The sequence below is a fragment of the Myotis daubentonii genome, chromosome 1 (genome assembly GCF_963259705.1).
Source record: "Myotis daubentonii chromosome 1, mMyoDau2.1, whole genome shotgun sequence".
Taxonomy (NCBI): Eukaryota; Metazoa; Chordata; class Mammalia; order Chiroptera; family Vespertilionidae; genus Myotis; species Myotis daubentonii.
In genome coordinates, this window is record NC_081840.1 from 201,837,423 (window position 1) to 201,859,975 (window position 22,553).

At 41.8% G+C, this 22,553-nt stretch overlaps 1 protein-coding gene and 1 pseudogene across 1 annotated transcript in view; one reads left to right on the forward strand and one right to left on the reverse strand.

Annotated features, from left to right (window-relative positions):
- The first annotated feature begins 3,873 nt into the window (after positions 1–3,873).
- Positions 3,874–22,553, forward strand: part of SCFD2 (sec1 family domain containing 2) — a 329,771-nt gene continuing 311,091 nt past the window's right edge. Inside the window, exons 1-2 of the mRNA XM_059671312.1 lie at positions 3,874–4,845; positions 5,489–5,657. Of these exons, the coding sequence (XP_059527295.1) occupies positions 4,008–4,845; positions 5,489–5,657 (1,007 nt within the window). The 5' untranslated portion in view covers positions 3,874–4,007. The remainder of the gene's footprint in view (positions 4,846–5,488; positions 5,658–22,553) is intronic.
- LOC132212466 (ornithine decarboxylase-like) lies at positions 10,805–11,987 on the reverse strand (annotated as a pseudogene).

Consider the following 22,553-nt stretch of genomic DNA (forward strand, 5'->3'; position numbering starts at 1 on the left):
ATGCACTTTTTATATGTTGATTTCATCAAAATGAGTGTATAGGGGAGCTTTGGATTATTCTTTGGTCTGTTTTACTTTTATCATAGGTCTGTCTGGCTTTAGTGGAGTATTTCTTATTTGTACCCCAACTTCATCTGTCCTTGGGTGTAGCTGGCACAAATGGTATTCACTGGGTCTTTGTTCTCTATTTTCCCAGCCCAGGGTGCTTTAAGCTATGTATTTTCTGGTTATGGAGGAGGGTATAAACCAGTGGTTGGCAAACTGCGGCTCTCGAGCCACATGCGGCTCTTTGGTCCCTTAAGTGTGGCCATGAAGTTTCAATCACACTGTACGTGCATGCCAGCACGTGGTATTTTGTGGAAGAGCCACACTCAAGGGGCCACAGTTTGCCAACCACTGGTATAAACCATTTGCTTTCAAGTGTCCTTGGTTAGGGAAGATAAGGTCTTGCAGTTCACAAGCTGGCTGTAAGTTGCCCAAACTGTTCGGCCTTGTTTAATTTTCTTGTCTCAGTTTCCTCATTCCACGTGCACAGGGATTTTCCTAACTTCTTACTATCCTACTACATCACCTGTACTTATCTACTTTAGCCTGAGCAGTTGCTGTTACTGTTCCTAACTACACTCAGCTCAAAATCTTACTGCATTCAAATAATTGTCCATGTCTTTACTAAATTTTTTTCTGCACTCCAAATGTGAACAAATTATTTCCACTCCTAAAAATATTTTAGTAGTTCCCCCTTGGCTGCTACTATTTAGAATAAAAAATAAGACTCACCCTAATCTAGTTTCTTTTCTAGTTCCTAGCTCCTATTTCTTCTTGAGTGTCTCTTTATACAATACACTCCAGCTGTACTGAACTATTTGTAGTTGCAAAGAACATGTATGGTTTCATGACCAGCTTTGTTCATGCTGCATTTTCTTCCTGGACTGCCAGGAATGCTCCTCTCCACCTGGTGAACACCTGGTTTTCTTTGAAGGCAACTAAAAACTCATTTTCTATATGAAACTTCTGACCACTTCCCTTTTTTACTTCACCCAGTCAGAATTTATTTCCCCCACTTTGTAATTTTTAGGCGTTAAAAAAAAATTCATCACTTTTGCAACATTTTATTGCACTTGCTTGCTTTACATGTATGAGTTCTTTTTTAAAAAAAAAAAATCTTTATTGTTGAAAGTATTACATATGCCCCCCCATTGACCTCATCTAACCATGCCCTCATCCCACTCTCCCACCCCACTCCCCCAACCCCAGGCCTTAGCTACCCTATTGTCTGTGACCATGAGTTATGCATTATGCATACAAGTTTTTTGGTTGATCTCTTCCCACCCACCCATCCTCCTCAGCCTTCCCTCTGAGATTTCCCAATCTGTTCCATGCTTCTGTGTATGAATTCTTTTAATTCAGGTGCTTTTGAAGGCAAGGGTGTCTCTCCTCCTCCCCCATCCCCACCCCCACCCCTACCCCCACCCCAAGGGCAAGAATCTTAGGGGAGGGTTTCAGCAGAATATTCACCAGCTTTCCAGGTGCATTTTTAATGTGCTAATGCATCAAAATGAGGGGATAGCAGAGTTTGGGATCATTCTTTAATCTGCTTTACTTTTATCTTGGGTCTGTCTGGCTTTAATGGGGCTTTTGTTATTTGTTCCCCTAACTTCATTTGTCCTTGGGTTTAGCTGGCACAATTGCCATTAATTGGGTCTCTGTTCTCTACATTGGGGCCTTGACTTACGAGTTTAGTTCGTTCCGTGACGGAGCTCGTAACTCAAATTACTCTTATGTCAAATCAAAAAGTGAACGAGTGAGACATGTGATGCTGGGCTGATGTTGTGGCGTTCACTGTGAAATTCGCTGCGCCAACTAGCGGTGGGGTATATGAAGCTGGCTGGTAACCCGAATTTTAGCTCGCCACTCAAAGCAAAAAATCGGCCGAGAGACGGCTCATATCTCGAAAAACTCGTTAGTCGGGACACTCGTAAGTCAAGGCCCCACTGTATTTCCCAGACCAGGGTGATTTAAGCTATGTATTCTCTGGTTAGGGAGGGGAGGTATAAACCATTTGCTTTCGAGTGTCCATGATTGGGGAAGATTAATTTTTGTGATTCACAAGCTAGCTTTAAGTTGTTCAAATTGTTTATCCTTGTTTAATTTTCTTGTCTCAGTTTCCCTATTCCAGTTGCCCAGGAATTTTCTTAGCTTTTTACTATCCTGTCACAATAAGATCTAGGATAGAAGGCAGAGATGGAGAGGCACTGTGGCTTACTTTTTTTTTATATCCCCAATGTCCAACACAGTGTCTGGAATATTGTACAAGTCTATTAAAAGTTGGTTGGCTATATTATTTATTCTATGGATATGAATTGAACATTATTTTACAAACATTTATTGAACACCTATTATATTGTAGCACAATAGATATGTTAAAGAAAACAAGTATGTTAAAACTCATCCTGAGTCCTAGCCGGTTTTGCTCAGTGGATAGAGCATTGGCCTGCAGACTGAAGAGTCCCGGTTTTGATTCCAGTCCAGGGCACAAGCCCAGGTTGTGGGCTCAATCCCCAGTAAGGGCCATGCAGCAGGCAGCCGCTCAATGATTCTCTCTCATCATTGATGTTTTTTTTTTTTTAAATATATTTTATTGATTTTTTACAGTGAGGAAGGGAGAGAGATAAAGAGTTAGAAACATCGATGAGAGAGAAACATCAATCAGCTGCCTCCTGCACATCTCCTACTGGGGATATGCCCGCAACCCAGGTACATGCCCCTGACCGGAATCAAACCTGGGACCCTTCAGTCCGCAGGCCGACGCTCTATCCACCGAGCCAAACCGGTTTCGGCATCATTGATGTTTTTATCTATCTCTCCCTCTCCCTTCCTCTCTGAAATCAATAAAATATTTTAAAAAAACCTCACCCCATGATATGGCAAGTACTTATCAGAGATATCAACTGTATGTTTTGTATTGGAGGACTGAGAAGGAAGATAGGATGATGATAGTAGTGGTGGTGACTTAGGAATATCCTCATTTGGAAGGTGAGGATACATTGATACTTCCTTAGAAATGAGCACATCTCTTTAAAAGTAAGGATGAGAAGGGGTTGGATTTTCAGATTTTTGAAGCAGACTAAGACTTATTGACAATGCCATGAGGGAGGAGAGATAGAGAAAGTGAAAATGAGACCAGGAGATTGTTTATGAGACCTGTGTGCAACAATGTATGTGACAACATCTATAAATTACAAAACATTAGGTAGTTGTTTTAGCTCAGGATGCTCTCAGTTTATTCATTCATTTATTTTAAAAATATATTTTTATTGATTTCAGGGAGGAAGGAAGAGGAAGAGACAGAAACATCAATGATGAGGGAGAATCAGCTGTCTCCTGCACGCCCCACACTGGGAATCAAGCCCTCAACCCAGGCATGTGCCCTGACAGGTAATCCAACCTGGAACCTCCAGGTTCATAGGTCTCAGCTCTCCCACTGAGCCACTCTAGCAGGGCGTTTGCTTTGAGTTTAGGTGGAGAAAGGGGCTGTACTTTTAAACAGATGTGCTCATCTCTAAGGAAGTATCCAACTTTGGATTCTCAGGGGCCGGGAAAGGTCATCTGAGCAGACAGGGAGAAGAAAAGAACGGAGTTCAGCTATTCCTAGGCAGCTTCCTCCTCTTCCTCAACTTTCCAGGAATCCCGGAGCCCCGCCCACCTCTCCCCGCCCCGCCCACCTCTCCCCGCCCCGCCCACCTCTCCCCGCCCCGCCCACCTCTCCCCGCCCCGCCCACCTCTCCCCAGCCCCGCCCACCTCTTCCCAGCCCGCAGCCTTCTTACAGGAGCGGGCCTCCGGACCTGCCAATCACGCACCGCGACGTCATCACTGTGCGCAGCCTCTTGACGAGTAGGACGCGGCCCCGCGTGTACCGAGTTGACTGTCAAAGTCTCAAAGAGCACAATTCCCGGAAGCTGTGAGTTCTGAGGAAAGTTTTAGTCCCTGAGTGTGCGAATCCCCAACGATGAGCGCCCTGGGCGTACAGTCCTTTACCCAGCAGGCTTGGGAGCAGGTGCTGGCCAAAGCGAAACGGGCCCTGGTCTACCTGGACGCCGCCTGCGCCGAGAGCCTGCACTGGGGTTGCGGACCCACCCGGCTCCTGGAGGCGGTGGGCGGTCCTGCGTGCCACCTGCGGGAGTTCGAGCCCGAAGCAGTGGGCGGCGGAGCTAAACAGCCCAAGGCGGTGTTTGTGCTGAGCGGCCTCCTGAAAGGCCGAACCGTGGAGACTCTACGGAACATCATCTGCCGCAGTCACTTCCAGTATTGTGTGGTGGTCACTGCCGTGGACCACGCTGTGCACCTCACGGCTAATCACGTGCCCGCGGCGGCAGCGGCTGAGCTGGAGGGGCAGCAGCCAGTATTCGAGCAACTGGAGGAGAAGCTGTGCGAGTGGATGGGCAACATGAACTACACCGCCCAGGTGCTGCACATCCCGTTGTTGCTAGCCCCTGCTGCTCCCTGCCTTGCCTTGACTCCGGCCTTTGCTTCCCTTTTCCCACTGCTACCCCAGGATGTGCATCTTCTTAATAGTGCCCGACCCGACAAGAGGAGGCTGGGGAGCCTGGGTGAGGTGGATGCCACCGCCCTGCCCCCTGAGCTGCTATTGCAGATCAGGTGCCTGGTGTCGGGCCTCAGTTCTCTGTGCGAGCATTTAGGAGTGCGGGAGGAATGTTTTGCTGTAGGCGCCTTCAGTCGGATCATAGCTGCAGATCTGGCCAATTATGCTCCTGCCAAGAACAGGAGGAAGACTTCTACGGGCAGGGCCTCCGTGGTCTTTGTGGACAGAACCCTGGATCTCACAGGTAAATGGGATTGTTGTGCAGGTCTTCATAAGCACTCCCCAAGGTTCTGGGACTTTCACTGGTTCAGCATATATTTTATCGACCTCCTACTGTTTGTCAAGTTGAGGATACAAAGATGAACTAGATGGACACAGCCTCTGATCTCACAGAGTTTATAGTCCCTCTAGAGCAGTGGTTCTCAACCTTGGCTGAACATTAGAATCACTTGGGAATCTTTTTAAAATCCTGATTTCTGGGCCTCATCCTCCGGAAATTCTGTTTCTTTGTTACTAGTGATGAGGCCCAGAAATCAGGATTTTAAAAAGATTCCCAGGTGATTCTAATGTGCAGCCAAGGTTGAGAACCACTGCCTTAGAAGCACTCATGCTGGCTCTGTCTTAAGTCACTTTTATAAGTCTGATTGTAAAAGGGGAGATCTGCTATTCCTTGTCAGGTCTGCAAGCCCTTCTTATGATCTTCATCAGTAAAATTTGGCTCTCAAATTTCAATATAGTATCATCCTATGACACCATTTACCTGGCTGACTATATGCTGATTATTTATCCATTCAGTATTTATTGATACCCATCATGTCATTAAAATGTTAATTCAGCTTCTTTTTCCTCCCATTTTGCGAGTTCATATTTTCTGTCTGTTTAAACAGGAGCCGTTGGACATCATGGAGACAACTTGGTAGAGAAGATCATTTCAGTGCTTCCCCAGCTCCCTGGCCACACCAATGATGTGATGGTTAACATGGTAGAACTCACTGCACTGCAGAATGAAGAGGAGAATCAGAATATGGTTGCACCAGGCTGTCTTGCCCAATCCAAGTAGGATAAGTAGATTTTTTCCCCCCTCTCCTCTTACTCTCTTGCCTCTCCTTTCTCTCCTAGAATGTTCTGTAGAAAGAAAAACAATGAAGAGTTAGTATGGTTGAAAAATTCATAGTGGATAGCATTTAAAAAACCCACATTTTTTTCCTAACCAGAATAATCATATCCAATAAACAACAATAAGCCACATGAATTGAGTCTAGGCTTTTTCCATTTCTCTTTCTCAGTTGACTTTTCCACATGATTAAAAAACTGCCCACATAGCTATGAAACAGTGCTATTGTATATATGTAAATAGTGTGTTCTGGGCATTAATGGGAACAGTTTTTATTTCTGTGTATATTTTTCACATGCTTAGAGAAATTAGAGAACAAAGATGGTGTACTTTATGTTATGCAGAGTTTCAAAAATAAAAACATTTTTTCAGAAACAGGACAATGAAAAGATACAATAGTTACCTTTTCTACTTTGTCCTTCATCAACAATTCTATGAGGAAAAAATGCATCAGAAGGGGGGAAGTGTCCGAGTATCTGTTACCCTTATCTTCATGTTTTTATTGATTTTTTACAGAGAGGAAGGAAGAGGGGTAGAGAGTTAGAAACATTGATGAGAGAGAAACATCGATCAGCTGCCTCCTACACACTTCCTACTGGAAATGTGCCGCAACCAAGGTACATGCCCTTGACCGGAATCGAACCTGGGACTTTTTAGTCTGCAGGCCAACGTTCTATCCACTGAGCCAAACCGGTTAAGGCTATGCTTTTAGTTTTTATACAAAACAAAACCTTTCAACACCATAGATTCAAATATCAACCTTAAAGGATACATTTGGAATTTCCTATCATATTTGTAATTAATTTTCAGCTCCTGAAGTTTTCAACTTTTTTGTAGATTAGTAAAATTGGATGATGAGTGTGTACTATCTACTGTGGGAAGAAAACTGAAAGTTCTGTAGCCTATCTTTTGTAAGCTTATACAACAGTAAAACAATGGGCCATGTGCTAACTTCAGCAGCACATACACTTAGCTGTTCAGAGGGCCATTCAAAAGTGAATTACTAAGGACTTGCTGAGCCTCACTCTGGACTAGGGACTATGAAGAACATAAAAGAAAATGAAATAAAATTTTTGACCTCCAAGAACACTTTTTTTGTTGGGGTAGTCATGATTTACATATAGGTACAATTAAAAATAATGTAAATTGAGACTAATAGGGCTGCTATAGATTATGCACTTCCTACAAACAAAGTATAGGGTTAATGTAGATCAATGTGGAAGTTCTGATGCTTGAAATAATGTCTTAAAGGATTTAAAAAGGTGAGAGGGTCAGGGTGAGCATAGGTATGGAAACAAGACAGTCAAGGGGTTGTGAGGAAGAAAGATAACCTCATTGGACCACCATTGTCATCAGCAATATTAACATTTTTTTAGGACTTACTATGTGCCAAGCACACTTCCAGGCATTTTACATTTGGGAAATCATTTAAGTTTTACAGTAACCCAGTTGAGGTAGTTGTTTTTACTCTCCCATTTTAAAGGAAAGGAAACTGAGGCAAAGAGACAGTAAGCAACATCGCTAGCAGGAGGTGAAGATAGAATTTCAGCCCTGAATGTTTGACTTGCAAGCCATTGTTTTAACTTCTATGCAGGGGCCAGAGAAGAGTTGGCTTTTGAATAGATATAAAGAGACAACAAGAGATAAAAAAAAGGTTACTTCATGATTTAATTTGGTAAGGCCTATTTGTTCAATATAATGTTTATACAAACAACACAAATCAATTTTGGCTAATTTCAGCAAAAGGAATTTATTAGAGGAGATTGGATAGGTAATGGAATCAAAGGAAGGACTGTTAATCCAATTTTGGAAAGAACAACCAGTTTCAGGGGTCTAGGGTAAAAACTTGGGAAAAGCCTGTTCAAGGCCTTACCCTAGAGAGACTGAATTTTAACTGTTTTCTATCTGAGTCATTCTCCTGAAGATTCATGTTCCAGGGGAAAGGTAAGATTGGCCCGATTTGGGCCTTGTGCCCACCATTTGCTCAGTGGGGGTTGGGACCAATTCATAGTGACAGAATTGTGACAAGATTGTATGGCTTGCCCTAATTGGTTTGGCTCAGTGGATAGAGCATTGGCCTGCGGACTGAAGGGTCCCAGGTTCGATTCCTGTCAAGGGCATATACCTTGGTTGCGGGCACATCCCCAGTAGGGGGTGTGCAGGAGGCAGCTGATCAATGTTTCTCTCTCATCGATGTTTCTAACTCTCTATCCCTCTCCCTTCCTTTCTGTAAAAAATCAATTAAAAAAAAAAAGATTGTATGGCTTGGTGGAGGGGAAGTTCTTCAAAGGAAAACTGAAACGTTTGACAAAAGAAGGGGAAGGGATGCTGGGCAGCTAAAACCAGTAGATGCCCCTTAATAAAAATACCACTTATAGAGTACTTATTGTGTAACAGGCATTGTTCTGATCACTTTATATATAGTATCTAGAGGCCCAGTGCACAAAATTCATGCACAGGTAGGGACCCTAGGCCTGGCTGGTGATCAAGGCCAATCAGGTTCCCCGCCTCCCCGCCTCCTCCTTCTCTCACTCCCTCAGTGCCCCGCTGCTGCCGCTGGTTGCCTGCTGTGTTCTGCACTGCCCTCTGGTGGTCAGTGCATGTCATAGTGAGTGATCAAATTCCCGTTCTGGTTGAACTCCTGAGGGGACACTTTGCATATTAGCCTTTTATATATATAGGTTTATTTAATTCTCACAACATCCCTAACATAATTACAAAAAGAACATGTGACTTCCCAGAGAAGTTTGCAAAGAGAAGAGTAGAATTCATTGTTAATGAACAGGAAAAGCAAGTAAAATTCTGAGAAGTGTGGTGAAACAACTGTAAGAATCAAGATATGGCTTAGATCTACAAGCAATATTTTGATTATGGTCTATTAAATAATTTTAACTCTTCAGTCCTCCTTCTGCCCCAAGCTTAGTCACAAGCTTAAACTAAACCAGTCTTGAAACCCCATTTCCCTTGCCAGTGATTGCTTTAGAAATGGGGAGGTAACAAGTGAGTCTTCTTGGTCAGATTTCTTTGCTTCTGAAAAGAGACTCAAACAAAAGACACACTTTCCCCTTTCCCTTATCCTCCTCCCTCAATGGCCAGGACCCTGATGTAAATCCTGAATCTGCTAGGCCAACTTGCTCACATCCAGAAGTTGAAACTAACACTTGGAAGGTGGAGGGGCCACAGGAACCACAGAGAAGAGCAGCAATGGGGTTACTGTGTCTGGACCACTATCATCTATGTAATAAAAGCCTAAGAAACCATTACGGTGGAACAACCAGAACGACTGGTTGCTGTGATGCGCACTGACCAATATGGGGCAGATGCTCAATTCAGGAGCTGCTCCCTGGTGGTAAGTGAGCTCCCACAGGGGGAGCGCTGCTCAGTCAGAAGCCCGGCGCATGGCTGGCGAGCACAGAGGCAGTGGCAGGAGCCTCTCCCACCTCCATGGCAGCACTAAGGAGCAGCGAATTGAGCAGTAAGGAGCAGTGAGTAGGTGGGTGGTAAGGAGCGAGGGGTCCTGGACTGCAAGAAGGATGTCCGCCTGCTAGCTTAGGCCCAATCCCCAGGAGCGGGCCTAAGCCGGCAGGCGGACATACCCCAAGGACTCCTGGACTGTGAGAGGGCACAGGCCAGGCTGAGGGAACCCCCCCCCCCCCCCCGGAATGCATGAATTTTGTGCACCGGGCCTCTAGTGTAGTATAGTTACTTATTGTTTAAGCCAAATTGAGTTGCTGTTTTCTATTACTTGTAACCAAAGGCATCCTAACTGACACATTTTCTATACATCATTATTTCATCTATAAAATGAAGGCATTGGCCTAGATGACTTCTAAGGCTCTTGGATTTAAAATAAAAATTCTTCCTAACTGTGCTCCATTTATGACTCAGCTCTGCCTCTGAGCACTTACAGCTAAATTCTTTCATATACATTTCCCCCTCTAGCTCTTCATTTACAGCGGGTGCCTTTTCCTCTCAGATTCTGAGTGAGTATTGTCATGGAATATGTGCTTTAACTGCCACCCAAGTTTGAGAGTGTGTTCATAAACGTCAAAGGTGGTGATGGGTTCTAGAAGGATCTGAATAAAAAAGAAAGCTTTAGTGAGAGCAGGTTGGTGAAATAGACCAGAAGTCAGGTTGCAGAAAATAAAGAGATGGATGGTGAAAAAATTATAAGCAAATAAAGGTCTAAAACAGAGAGCAAACGGATAGTTGCCGGGGCGGGGGGGGGGGGGGGGTTGGTGGTGCACCGGGTGCGCAGTTGGGGCATGGATGAAAAAGATGAAGGGAAATATAGTCAATAATATTGTGATAACTTTGTATGGTGAACAGATGGTGACTAGATTTAGTGTGGTGATCCCATCTTAATATATATAAATGTCAAATCACTGTTGCACACCTCAAACTAATATAATATTGTATGCTAGCTACTCAAATAAATAAAATAATAAGTTAGGAAGAAAGCAATAACTGAGAGAAAATGGTAGTTTTTACGATTTTTATTTTTACAATTGCTTGGAAACTGAGGGGATTGCACTGATTAATTGCTTTGCAAAAGAGAAATTGAAGTAAATTCAGCTTTCCTAGCATATAATGTGCTTCTATCAAAATAACAATCGCTGCTACTGCTTCCAACACCACCCCTGGAAACTTCTCAGTGAAATGAGTGTGAGGATAAAAAGTTAGTACTAAAATGCAAAACAGATGGGTGCTTGGCAATAAATAATGTTCCTGCAATGGAATAATGTTTAAAAAGCAAATCTCTATCTGTGACATCAGCCTTGATAATAAAAATTTATTTCTGCCCTGGCCAGTGTGGCTCAGTTGGTTGGAGTATCATTCCATACACCAGAAGGTGGTGAGTTTGATTCCTGGTCAGGGCACATGCCCAGGTTGTGGCTTCGATCCCCAACTGGGGTGCATGCTGGAGGCAACCGATGATGTTTCTCTCTCACATTGATGTTTGCCTCCCTCTCTCTTCCTCCCTTCCTCTCTCTAAGTTAGATTAAAAATATTATTTTTATTTTTATTTTTTATTATTTTTTTTTAATTTCCAAGGTACTTTATTGTTAAAACAGGTCACAACACTAAGTCTCGGGCTGGTTCTGCCAACACACAAGCTACAAATGTTTGTCTGGCAGCTGAGGGGTGCTCTGCGGTAGCATGTTTGAGAATTGAATAAAAATCCATAGAAAACAAATATTCAAATAGTTTCCATAGGAACACGTAAGTGTGACCCCGTTGCCTAGGCCTTCCACCTTGTTCCATCTGTGCCACCCCCACTTACAAAGACATTCCAAACTAGCAATCATTAAGTTAAGTGGTCCCCCCAAATCCCTTAAGTCAATCTACACTCGCGTAATAGCTACAGGAATGGCGTCTACACATTCACGCGGGCTGATGTGCAGGCTGCTGGGAGGAGCTCCAGGCTGCTGGGAGGAGCTCCATCCCGCTTTCCCAGGCACAGGACACAGGCAGGGCGCCAGCGTCCTCCTCCGCCTCGGGTGGGAAGTCGTGGTTCTGGATTTGCTGCATCAGTTGCCATGTCGGCCTTGATATCACATAGTAGATCGTTGGCCTCTGGAACCCATTGAAAGTAGAAGCAGCAGCCACGGTATAAGCACCCATGTTTTCAAAGAGCATCCAGTCCCCCACGTGCATCTTGGGCAAGCCGCAGCGCTCCACGATGCGATCCAGGCCGTCACAGGTCGGTCCCAGATGCTGGATGAGTAGTACTTCTCATCTGGTTTGGGCCTCTTCTGCAGCGGGGGCTTCACGTGCGCATGATCGTAGAGGATGCAGTTAAATGACCCGTACACTCCGTCGTTCACGTAATACATGAAGGTCTTCTCGCTCGACTCCTCTTCATCATCAGAGCCCGTTTGTTCCTTCAAGACCAGCTTTTTGGCAATGATGTTAACCGCAAGCGTGAATGCTGATGCATCATAGTATCTGCCTGGCTCAGCTATGACTGTCACTCCCTAGTCTGATGGAAAATACTTGTCCAGGGCCGGGTTGATTACACTGGTGATCTCCTTAAATTTAAGCTTTGCATCCTCAGATCCAGGAAAGCCACCACCAATGTCCAGCAGGTACATGTTGAAACCAACCTCAGCCCCCATGTCAAAGACACAGCAGGCATCAGAGATGGCCTGCACAAAGGTCTCAGGGTCAGTACAGCCACTGCCCACGTGAAAGCTGACACCGATGACATCGATGTTCAGCTCCTTGTCCCGCTCCAAAAGAAGCCTGCTGGTCTTGAGTGTGGCACCAAAAAAATATTATTTTTAATATCTTATAGAAGGCTGTTTGTAATTATAGCCATTGAAGGTACTGCCAATGCAAATGAGAAATTGATAACTTAAATGCATTATCACATGGCTTTCCAGTCCCTGTCCATTGGTCACAGAATTATGTGGAATATTTTATTCAAGAAGGAGGCAGAATCTTTTCTGTTCTTATCTTTTCCTTCTGTTTAATAGCTATATATTATTGATTTCAGAGAGGAAGGGAGAGGGAGAGAGAGATAGAAACATCAATGATGAGAGAATCATTGATCGGCTGCTTCCTGCACTCCCCCTACTGGGGATTGAGCCCGTAACCCAGGCATGTGCCCTTGACCGGAATTGAACCTGAGACCCTTCAGTCCGCAGGCCGACACTCTATCCACTGAGCCAAACCAGCTGGGGCTTCCTTCTGTTTTAGTGGGTTTCATTCTCTGCCCCATCTCCATTCTCCGTGAACGATTGCTCTTTCCGTTCCTTAGGTACTCTTAGCCCGATTCTCTGCCTGTATTTACTATGTCTGTTTGGTGTCCCTGGCTCTGGCCTAACACTGCACCCCTGGTGCTACTGGTTCTCTTCTGTGCAGGGCCCACTTCTCCTCCCATAGCCTATAAGACTGTGTGTCAGCAGCTTTCAGATTCCTCTCTGACCTCATCTCTTATTCTCTTCCTTTCTGTCTTCTTTCGAACCTAGTGGCTTTCTTTTCCCCTAAGAGGGCACTCACTGCCTGCCACAGGACACTTACTCCTGCTGTTCCTTCTGCCTAGACCATTCTTTTTTAAAAAAATATATTTTATTGATTTTTTACAAAGAGGAAGGGAGAGGGTTAGAGAGTCAGAAACATCGATGAGAAAGAAACATTGATCGGCTACCTCGTGCACACCCCTTACTGGGGATATGCCTGCAACCAAAGGTACATGCCCTTGACCGGAACCTAACCTGGGACCCTTCAGTCTGCAGGCCGACGCTCTATCCACTGAGCAAACCAGCCAGGGCTTTTTTTTTTTTTACTTTTTAGGTAAAAATTACAAATTAAGTAGAAGAAAGGCCTACCTCTTCTCAGCATACAGCTGCTATATTTAACTCTTTTTGAGGCAGTCTAAAGATCATCTGGTCTCAGTTACAGGGTTAGAAAACAGAATTAATGAGTAATTTGTGGGGGAGAAGTAAAGCAGAGTTCTTTTTTTAAAATGAGGGGATAAGTGTTCACTAGGAGTAGTTAAATAATTCAATATGCCAGAGACATTTAAGTTATGTTTCTTAGTAAAGAATTATGTTTAATAGTCAATTGTGTTCAAAAACATTGAAATGCATATTGAGAAAAGAAGGTTTGAAGGTAGAAATTCTTGTACTATAATTTCTCATGTATTGCAACTCAGTTATGGTGTTAGAGAATGTGCAGGCCACCCCCAGAATCTCTTTCACATTGAAACATTTTAAATGGTTTGTGGTCTGTGTTGTAAGAAGACTGAACTCTGGGTCATTGTGGCTTTGGGATACATAATTTAAATGGAAACTATGGCTCCTTTAAACAAAGCCAAGAGCCCTCTGAAGTTAGCTAAATGGAAAAGAAAAAATGGAAAGACTTATTACACTTGAGTGACAAGTTCCTAATTAGATTGATGTTCATTGCCAAGCAAAAGTCAACAAGTCCAAAAATTTAACTCCTATTGGGTTAATCAACCACAACCTTTATTGGGGTGCTTCTGAGTCTTATGTTATATAGACCAGAGGGTATTGAACAGCACACCAGGATTGTCCCACAGCTCTGACTACAGTTTCTCTCTTCTAACACCTGCTGGTGTTCTTGCCTGAGGGCCCTTTTCTGTCCTTTTACTCTGCCTTCTAATAACAGTGTGGGATAATGACTGGTGGTGAGGTAGCTGGGATCAACAGAGTGCTGGGAGGTGTCCTAGCAGAACTGGAAGGAGTATAAAGGAAGAACTAAGAACAAGGCTATGAATTTAGCATTAAAGGAAGGCATTTTGGGGGCCCAAGGCAGGGGAGGTCTGAAATCCTGGAAGTCTATTTGGGTAAAATGTCATGGGTAGGAATATGAAAGTAAACCCTTTGAGCATGTAAATGTGTGTTGTAATTTATCCAAAATATAGCCCTAGCCAGTTAAGCTCAGTGGATAGAGCCTCGGTCTGCAGACCAAAGGATCTCGGGTTTGATTCTGGTTAAGGACACATACCTCGGTTGCAGGCTTCTCCCCAGCCTGGTCCCTAGTTGGGGCCTGTGCAGGAGGCAACCAATTGATGTGTTTCTCTCAGATCGATATTTCTCTCTGTCTTTTCCTCTATCTAAAAATCAATGAAAAAATATCCTTGGGTGAGGATTAAACAAACAAACAAAAAAAACCCACAACAAAATATATATTTATTGACTGCTCTGTGCCAGACACTTGATGAAGACAAGATCTTTGCTTTCATGAAACTTGTTCTAATGGGGGAGACAGACAAACAGATATATATTATGTCAGCCGGGGATAAGTTCGATGAAGCAGATAAAAATTAAGGGAACCAAGAGTGACTAGGGATTTGGGGTGGTGAAAAAGTATATGGGGGAAGTAGAAAAGGCATTTCTAAGGAGATGTCTTTCAAACAAAGACCTCAGTGAAGCTGAATCAGGGGCTAGAACATTCCAGCCTTGGAAAAGAACTAGTTCAAAGATAACTTGTGGTATAAATTTGAGTTTCCCTAATGGCTAATGATGTTGAACATCTTTTCCTCTACTTGCTTTCCATATGAATAGACTCTTAGATAACTTCACTCTTCTTCACTCTTTTGCCAATTAACTAATTAGATTACTTTTACTATTGAGTTTATATAAGCCTTTGTCAAATATTTTTTCTATTCTGTAGCTTCTCTTTCCACCTTCTTAACAGGATCTTTGTGCAAGGTAAAATTTTTTTAACTTTGATGAAGTTCAGTGTGGGGGGCCCTGTTCAGAGTTAGCCAGATGCTCAAGGCCACTCTGAGGTTTGGAATCTTAATCAGGGTGTCCAAGGACTACACACAGGTGCAAGAGCAAGGCCACAGTAATCTGTATGTACACTGTGCAAGTGTGCCCTTCTATAACCCAAAAGACTGATGTCACCATTTGGAAAGAAGCCTCTTTTGTCTAAGTAGTATGACGTTGTTACTGACCAGTCAGTACGGGACTGCATTCTAGGGAAGATGTATTACTGATCAGCTGGTGCTGCTGCTTAGAGAGGTTATAGCTTTAAGGATGGCTCTAGTATAGCTCCTATGTTGGAGGCTACTATGTAGGAAAGATGTATTGTTACCTAACTGGTGCATGGCTAACCACTGTATGTAATTTGCTTTGAAGAACTGTTTTGTCTAGTGGCTCCTTGTTAGCAATCACTACTTGGCCACTGGCTTCTACAATAAAGACTCTCTTACATACCTACAACTTCTCATGGCCTCTCTGTCACCGAATGCCTGGCATCCCATCCAGTCCCTGGCAGAGGGGCTCAGACCCGATAGTTGGCGTAGTGAGGGGGGATGAAGGACCTGTACTCCAACAGTTGGTGTAGTAGGGCAAGATAAAGGAACTGAATTCCAACAATTGGCCTCATTGGCAGGAAGAACGACCTGTGCTTCCAACAAGGGTATAGCAAGCAGGGTTCAAGGAGGAACTTACTCGGACACTTGGTGCTGTGAGCAGGATTCAGAAGTACGTGTGGGTTTGAGGAGCGAGTGTTCCCACATTCTATTATCAATTTTTCCTTTTATAGATTGTTTAAGATTATTAAGAACTCTGCCTGCCTAACCCTAGATTCTGAAGATTTTTCTATAATTTTCTTTCTAAAAGTTTTATAATTTTATATTTTACATTTAAGTCTATGATTTATTTTTAGTTAATTTCTTTAACATGTTTAAGACATATTGAGATCATTTTGGTTGTTGTTTATGCATGTCCAATTACTCCAGTACCATTTATTTTCCGGTCATTGAACCACTTTAGCACCTTTAACAAAAATCAGTTGCGCATAGCCTGGCTGGTGTGGCTCAGTTGAGCGTTGTTCCATGCATCAAGATGTCACCACTTTGATTCCCGGTCAGGGCACATTGCCTGGGTTGCAGGCTTGATCCCCCAGAAAGGGCATGCAGGAGACAGCCTATTGATGGTTCTCTCTCATCAGTGTTTCTATCTCTCTATCCCTCTCCTATCCTCTCTCTAAGTCAGTAAAAACATATTTTAAAAACACCGGTTGAGCCCAGCCAGAGTGGCTCAGTGATTGGGCGTCGACCTATGAACCAACATGTCCTGGTTCAATTCCCAGTCAGGGCATATGCCCAGGTTGCAGGCTTGATCCCCAGTGTGGGGCATGCAGGAGGCAGTCGATCAATGGTTCTCTCTTATCATTGATGTTTCTCTCTTCCTCTCCCTTCCTCTCTGAAATCAATAAAAATATATATATATTTTTAAAATATATTTTATTGATTTTTTACAGAGAGAAAGGGAGAGAGATAGAGAGTTAGAAACATCGATGAGAGAGAAACATCGATCAGCCGCCTCCTGCACATCTCCTACTGGGGATGTGCGCGCATCCCAGGTACATGCCCTTGACCGGAATCGAACCCGGGACCTTTCAGTCCGCAGGCCGACGCTCTATCCACTAAGCCAAACCGGTTTTGGCGATAAAAATATATTTTAAAAAATCAGTTGAGCATATTTGCTTGGACCTGTTTCTGGGTTCTATATTCTGATCTGCATATTTATCACTATCAATACTACACAATATTAATTTCTATAGCTGTACAAAAAGTCTCAAAGTTAGGTAGACTGATTCCTCCATTTTAACTTCTTTTTCACAATTGTTTTTATATAGTTCCTTTGCCTTTCTATATAAAATTTAGAATAAACTTATCTATTTCTCTAAAAAATATTGCTGTGATTTTTATAGAAATGACATTAACCTTATCAATTAGGGGGGAATTGACATCTTTCCTTTGAGTTTTGCACCCATGTCTTGATGTGCCTCTATTTATTTATTTATATTATCTTTGATCTTTTTTTAAATCAGTGTTTTATACTTTTTAGTATACAGGTCCTGTTTGTTTACATGCTAAGTATTTCATTTTTTTTTGAGTGATTGTAAATGTTACTGTAAATTTATTATCTGTGTCCACATGTTCATTGATAGTATAAAGAAATACAGTTGATTTTTGTCTTGTATACTGCAACCTTGTTGAATTTACTTACTAGTTCTAGGAGTTTATCTGTTAGATTCATTGGAATTTTTGATTAAGACAATTATGTCACCTGCAAATAGAATCTTATTTATTTACTTATGATCCATACGTCTTTTATTTTCTTTTTAGTCTTATTGCCCTGGCTAGAACTTCCAGTATTAGGTTGAATAAGAATGATTAGAACAGATATCCTCACCTTATTCTCAATTTTAGGGAGAAGGCATTCAGTCTTTTACCATTAAGAATATAATGCTAGCTTATATTTATTTATGTTTTTTGGAAGATGCTCTTTATTTATTAAGGAGATGTCCCTCTAGTTCTATTTCTCTGAATAGAGAATTGGTGTTAAATTTTGTTAAAGCATTTTCTGCATCAATTATATGATCATGTGATTTTTGTTTTCTTTAACTTGTTAACATGGTGGATTACACTAATGGGATTTTTTTTAATCCTCACTGGAGGACATTTTTTCCATTGATTCTCAGAAAGAGTGGAAGGAATGGGGGATGGGAGAAGAGAGAGAAAGAGACAGAGAGAGATTGATTGGTTGCCTCCCACCTGACAGGGCCGGGGATCAAGCCCTTGAATGGGAATCAAACCTGTGGCCTTTCAGTATGCAGGCCGACACTCAAACCACTGAGCAAAACCGGCCAGGGCTGCACTGATTGATTTTTAAATATTAAACAAGCCTTGATTCATGAATAAATTCCACTTGGTTATGGAGTATAATTTTTTTTCTGTATTGTTGAATTCTGTTTGCTAATATTTTATGTATTGTGTTCTATTTGCTAATATTTTGTTAAAGATTTTTGCATCCACATTCATGGTAATACTAGCTTCATAAAATGAATTGAGAAGTATTCTCTTATCTTTAATTTTCCAGAAAAGGGTATGTATAAATTGTCTTAATTCTTTTTTTTATTTTTATTTTTTAATTGTATTAATTCTTAAATCTTTGGTAGAATTTTGTAGTGAAACCATCTGGTACTGGAGATTTCTATTTGGAGTGTTTTAAATTATAAATTTAACTTCCTCAATAGTTATAAGACTATTCAAATTATTTCATATGGGTGAATTGTGACAGTGTTTTTTTTGAGCAATTGGTCTTTTTCATCTAAGTTGTCAAATAATGAATGTAGAGTGGTTCCTAGCATTCCCTTATTATCCTTTTCATATATGTAGATTCTGTATTGATATCTTCTGTTTCATTCCTGATTTTGGTATTTTTTATGACCTCTGTTTTTTTTTTCAATCTTGCTAGAAGTTTGTCAACTTATTGATCCCTCCCCCCCACCCCCCCCAGGAAACAGTTTTATGTTTCTGTGATTTTCTGTATTGTTTTTTATTTATAACTAGTGGCCCGGTGGACGGTTTCATGCACATTAATTAGAAGAAATATTTTAATATCGCTATTCGCCCTTTCTCTATAATAGAAATGTCAACAAAAACAACCAAGTTCACAATCGACAATGACAAATCGAAGCACATGTGTGTGATTGGCGTGAGTTAGAACTTTATATGTATTGCGCATGCGTGAGTCAACGTTTATTTTTAAATTGCCAATGCGCGTCATATGTGCCGGCCGGTTGGTTGGTTAGATGGTTGGAAGGACATACGGTCGGTCACTTAGCCTTTTATATATATAGATTTAATTGAATTTTGCTCTCACCTTTATTATTTCCTTCCTTTTGCTTGTTTTGAGTTTATATTGCTCTTTTTTTCTACATTGTTGAGGTAAGAGCTCAGACTGTTGGCTTGACATTTTTTCTTTTTTTAAAATGCTTAATATATGCATTTAGTACTATAAAATTCAGCACTGCTTTATGTATACATTTGATATGTTGTATTTTAAAATATATTCTTATTGATTTCAGAGAGGAAGGGAGAGAAAGAGAGAGATAGAAACATTAATGATGAGAGAGAATCATTGATTGGCTGCCTCCTGCATGCCCCTTACTGGGGATTGAGCCTGCAACTCAGGCATATGCCCTGACCAGGAATTGAACCGTGACCTCTTGGTTCCTGGGTTGACACTCAACTGCTCAGCCATGCCAGCCAGGTGTGTTGTCTTTTTATTTTGATGATTTTTCATTTATTTTATGATCTCCCTTGAGACTTTCTATTTCTTATGGATTATTTAGAGGTGCTTTGTTTAGTTTTCAAGTGTTTGGAGATTTTTCATGTTACATTTCTGTTATTTATTTTTTAGTTTGTTTCAATTGTGGTTGGAAAATACGCTTCATCTGATTTCAATTATTTTAAATTTATTGAGAGTTTTTTATGGCCTAGGATATGGTCTATCTTGATATATATATTCCACAGGCATTTGAAAAGAATGTGTATAATGCTATTGTTGGCTGGAGTGTTCTATAAGTGTTGATTATATCATATCGGTTGATGGCGTTGTTGAGTTCTTATGTATTCTTATTGATTTGGTCTAGTATTTCTATCAAATGTTGGGAGAAGGGTGTGAAGTCTCTAATTATATTTGTGAACTTGTCTATTTTTTTCTTTCAGTTCTATCAGGTTTTACTTCTTATGTTTTTTAGCCCTGTTAAATGCATACACTTTAGGACTGCTATCAAACATCTCCTAGCCCTGGTGTGGATAAGCAAACTGACTCTGGTGACTCTGGGTGAATTAGAATTTCTTTTTATTTCAATCTCCCTACCCCTTGCCCTTTGGCAACAATCAGTTTGTTCTCTATATCTACGGATCTGTTTCTTTTTATTTTGTTGTACTTGACAAAACTGATAGCGAGACTGCATATCTTTTAGGAATGAGAGGATACTTTCTCTTTTTTGCCTTGTTGCATGTGGTGTTAAATGGGAGTGGTGATGATGCCCATCCTTGTCTTAGTACTGATTTTAAAGGGAATATTTCTAATGTTTGCCCATGTAGAATAATGTTCGCTATAGGCTTTTTGTAGATATCTTTATTGGGTTAAGGGAATTTCTCTTCTGTTCCTAATTTACTAAGAATTGTTTTGTTTTGTTTTTGAAATCATGAACAGGTGTTGAAGTCTGTAAAATGCCTTTCCTGAATCTATTAAGAAGATCATATGGTTTCTTTCTTTTCATCTGTTAATGTGGCGAATTGCATTGATAGATACTCAAATACTGAGTCATTCTAGCATACTTGGCATAAACTCAGCTTTGTCATGGTTTGCTGTTCTCTCATAGGTTTTTTCATATCTTGGTGTTTTCTTTCTTTAGTTCGTTCAGGATTGATTTTGGGGAGAATTAGAAGTCACGTACCTTCAGTATTCTGAAAAGATCTGGAAGGGCTTAAACAATACTCTTAACATATATTTTTGATACTGAAGTATTACTATTTCTTACGCTCTCTGAACCTTAGTCTCCTCATCTGAAAATTGGGTTATAACAGTGCCTGCCACTTACAGTTGTAAGAATCAAATGAGGTAAAAATAAGTTAATTGCCTTGCATAGTGCCTTTAGAACACGAAAATTATAAACTAGTCAATCCTAAGCCTGCTTAGCCTGTTTACCCTTCCTTGCCCATTCATTTCCATGAAAACTAAAACCAAGACTCATGCCCATGTTTTCCCCTTGCTTCCTCTGCCTCCTGACCAACCCTGGATCTTCTTCATGTGGCCCTGTGTGGTGTGCCATGCCTCCTATTTTTAGGAGTCTGTGAGTATAAAACATTCTTCCTTTGTGGCAGTCATTTTCAATTGTGTGTGTTACCATGTCTACAAAACAAATTCCGGATATATTTCAAAACAGTGTTGATGACACTTATTAGGATGCAGTGTGCTTCCAGGCCAGGACGTTAAATGTGCATGCTGGTTGTTTGGGGCCTTCCTTACTATGCTGCTCCTTATAGAGAATGTCCCAGACATGAACTTGTTACCCCTTCATGTTGGGTCTTTGAGTTCCTTTCTCCTTTACTGATAGAGTAATTTTGGCTGCAGAAATTTGGAAGGAAACCTGAAGGTTCTTTTTTACTCTGTACCTTAGGTCTAGGGCTTTGAGAAGTCGTTCCCAGATTTTTGGATTTCATGGAGCAGGGAAATTAAACATTGACATAAAGCTCCCTGTATTGTATTGTATTGTATTGTATTGTATTGTATTGTATTGTATTGTATTGTATTGTATTGTATTTTAATTTAGAGAGGGAGGAAGTGGGGGGGACATTGATGTGAGAAAAAGACATCAATCAGTTGCTCCCTTCATGCTCCCCTACTGGAAACCGAACTCACGACCTTCTGATGCACAGGATGACACTCCAACCAACTGAACCACACTGGCCAGGGCAAAGCTCCCTACTTTTTATTATTAGTCAAGTGAGGTCCTCTAGTTTTGCCACACAGCACACTCATAGAAGATTAATTACCTTATAACCTTGAAAACACTTCAAATTGATTAATGTTGCTTTATGAGAAACTACCTCACCCTCATTCTAAGTAAAAATAGTGTGCTTGCTGTGCAAATGCAACTTCAAAATAAATTCTCTTTTTTGCCCCTAAACAGATTATGACCCTTAATCAAATCCCTCTTGATATTATCTATCTATCTATCTATCTATCTATCTATCTATCTATCTATCTATCTAAAATAAGTAATAAGCAAATTAGGCTGGGTTGCTGTAACAGTCATGACCAGCTCAGGAGGAGGGGCCGGGCATGGCCCCGAGCCTGAGAGAACAACACGCAGGCGTGGCCTGGAGCCTGAGAGAACTACTGCAGGAGGTCGGCCTGGCCCCAGCAGCCCTGGAGCAGAGGCAGGGGGTTGTGCCCAAGCTGCGGCTGCCACTGCCTGGCCCCAGCAGCCCTGGAGTGGAAGCAGGGGGTTGTGCCCAAGCTGCGGCTGCCGCTGGGCCCCAGCAGCACCGGAGTGGAGGTAGGGGGGCATGCCCAAGCCGCCGCCTGGCCCTAGCAGCCCCAGATCAGCCCATAGAGGGAGGCCAGACTCTGGCTTACTAAGCCGTCAGTAAGATATCCCCTGAGGGCTCCCAGACTGTGAGAGGGGGCAGGCTGGGCTGAGGGACCCCCCCCCTCACCCAGTGCACAAATTTCGTGCACTGGGCCTCTAGTTGTTATATATTCTCTCTTCAGAGTTGTATTTGCGATAACACTTCACACTGTTTTATATTTCTAAGATGCCAAGGCAGATAGTACAAAATACGTTAACAAAATATATAGGTGTTAATATGGAAAATGATAGGAACATCATAAATTCATATTCTACTTGAACCAAAACCCAACCCAAAACTAGTGAAGAATAAAACAAGACTGTAAATCATTTTAACAAATAAAGTTTTCCCAATTTAGTATATTTGGAACTTCACACATATCCTATCTAATAATAGAGAAACATGGTAATTAGCCATA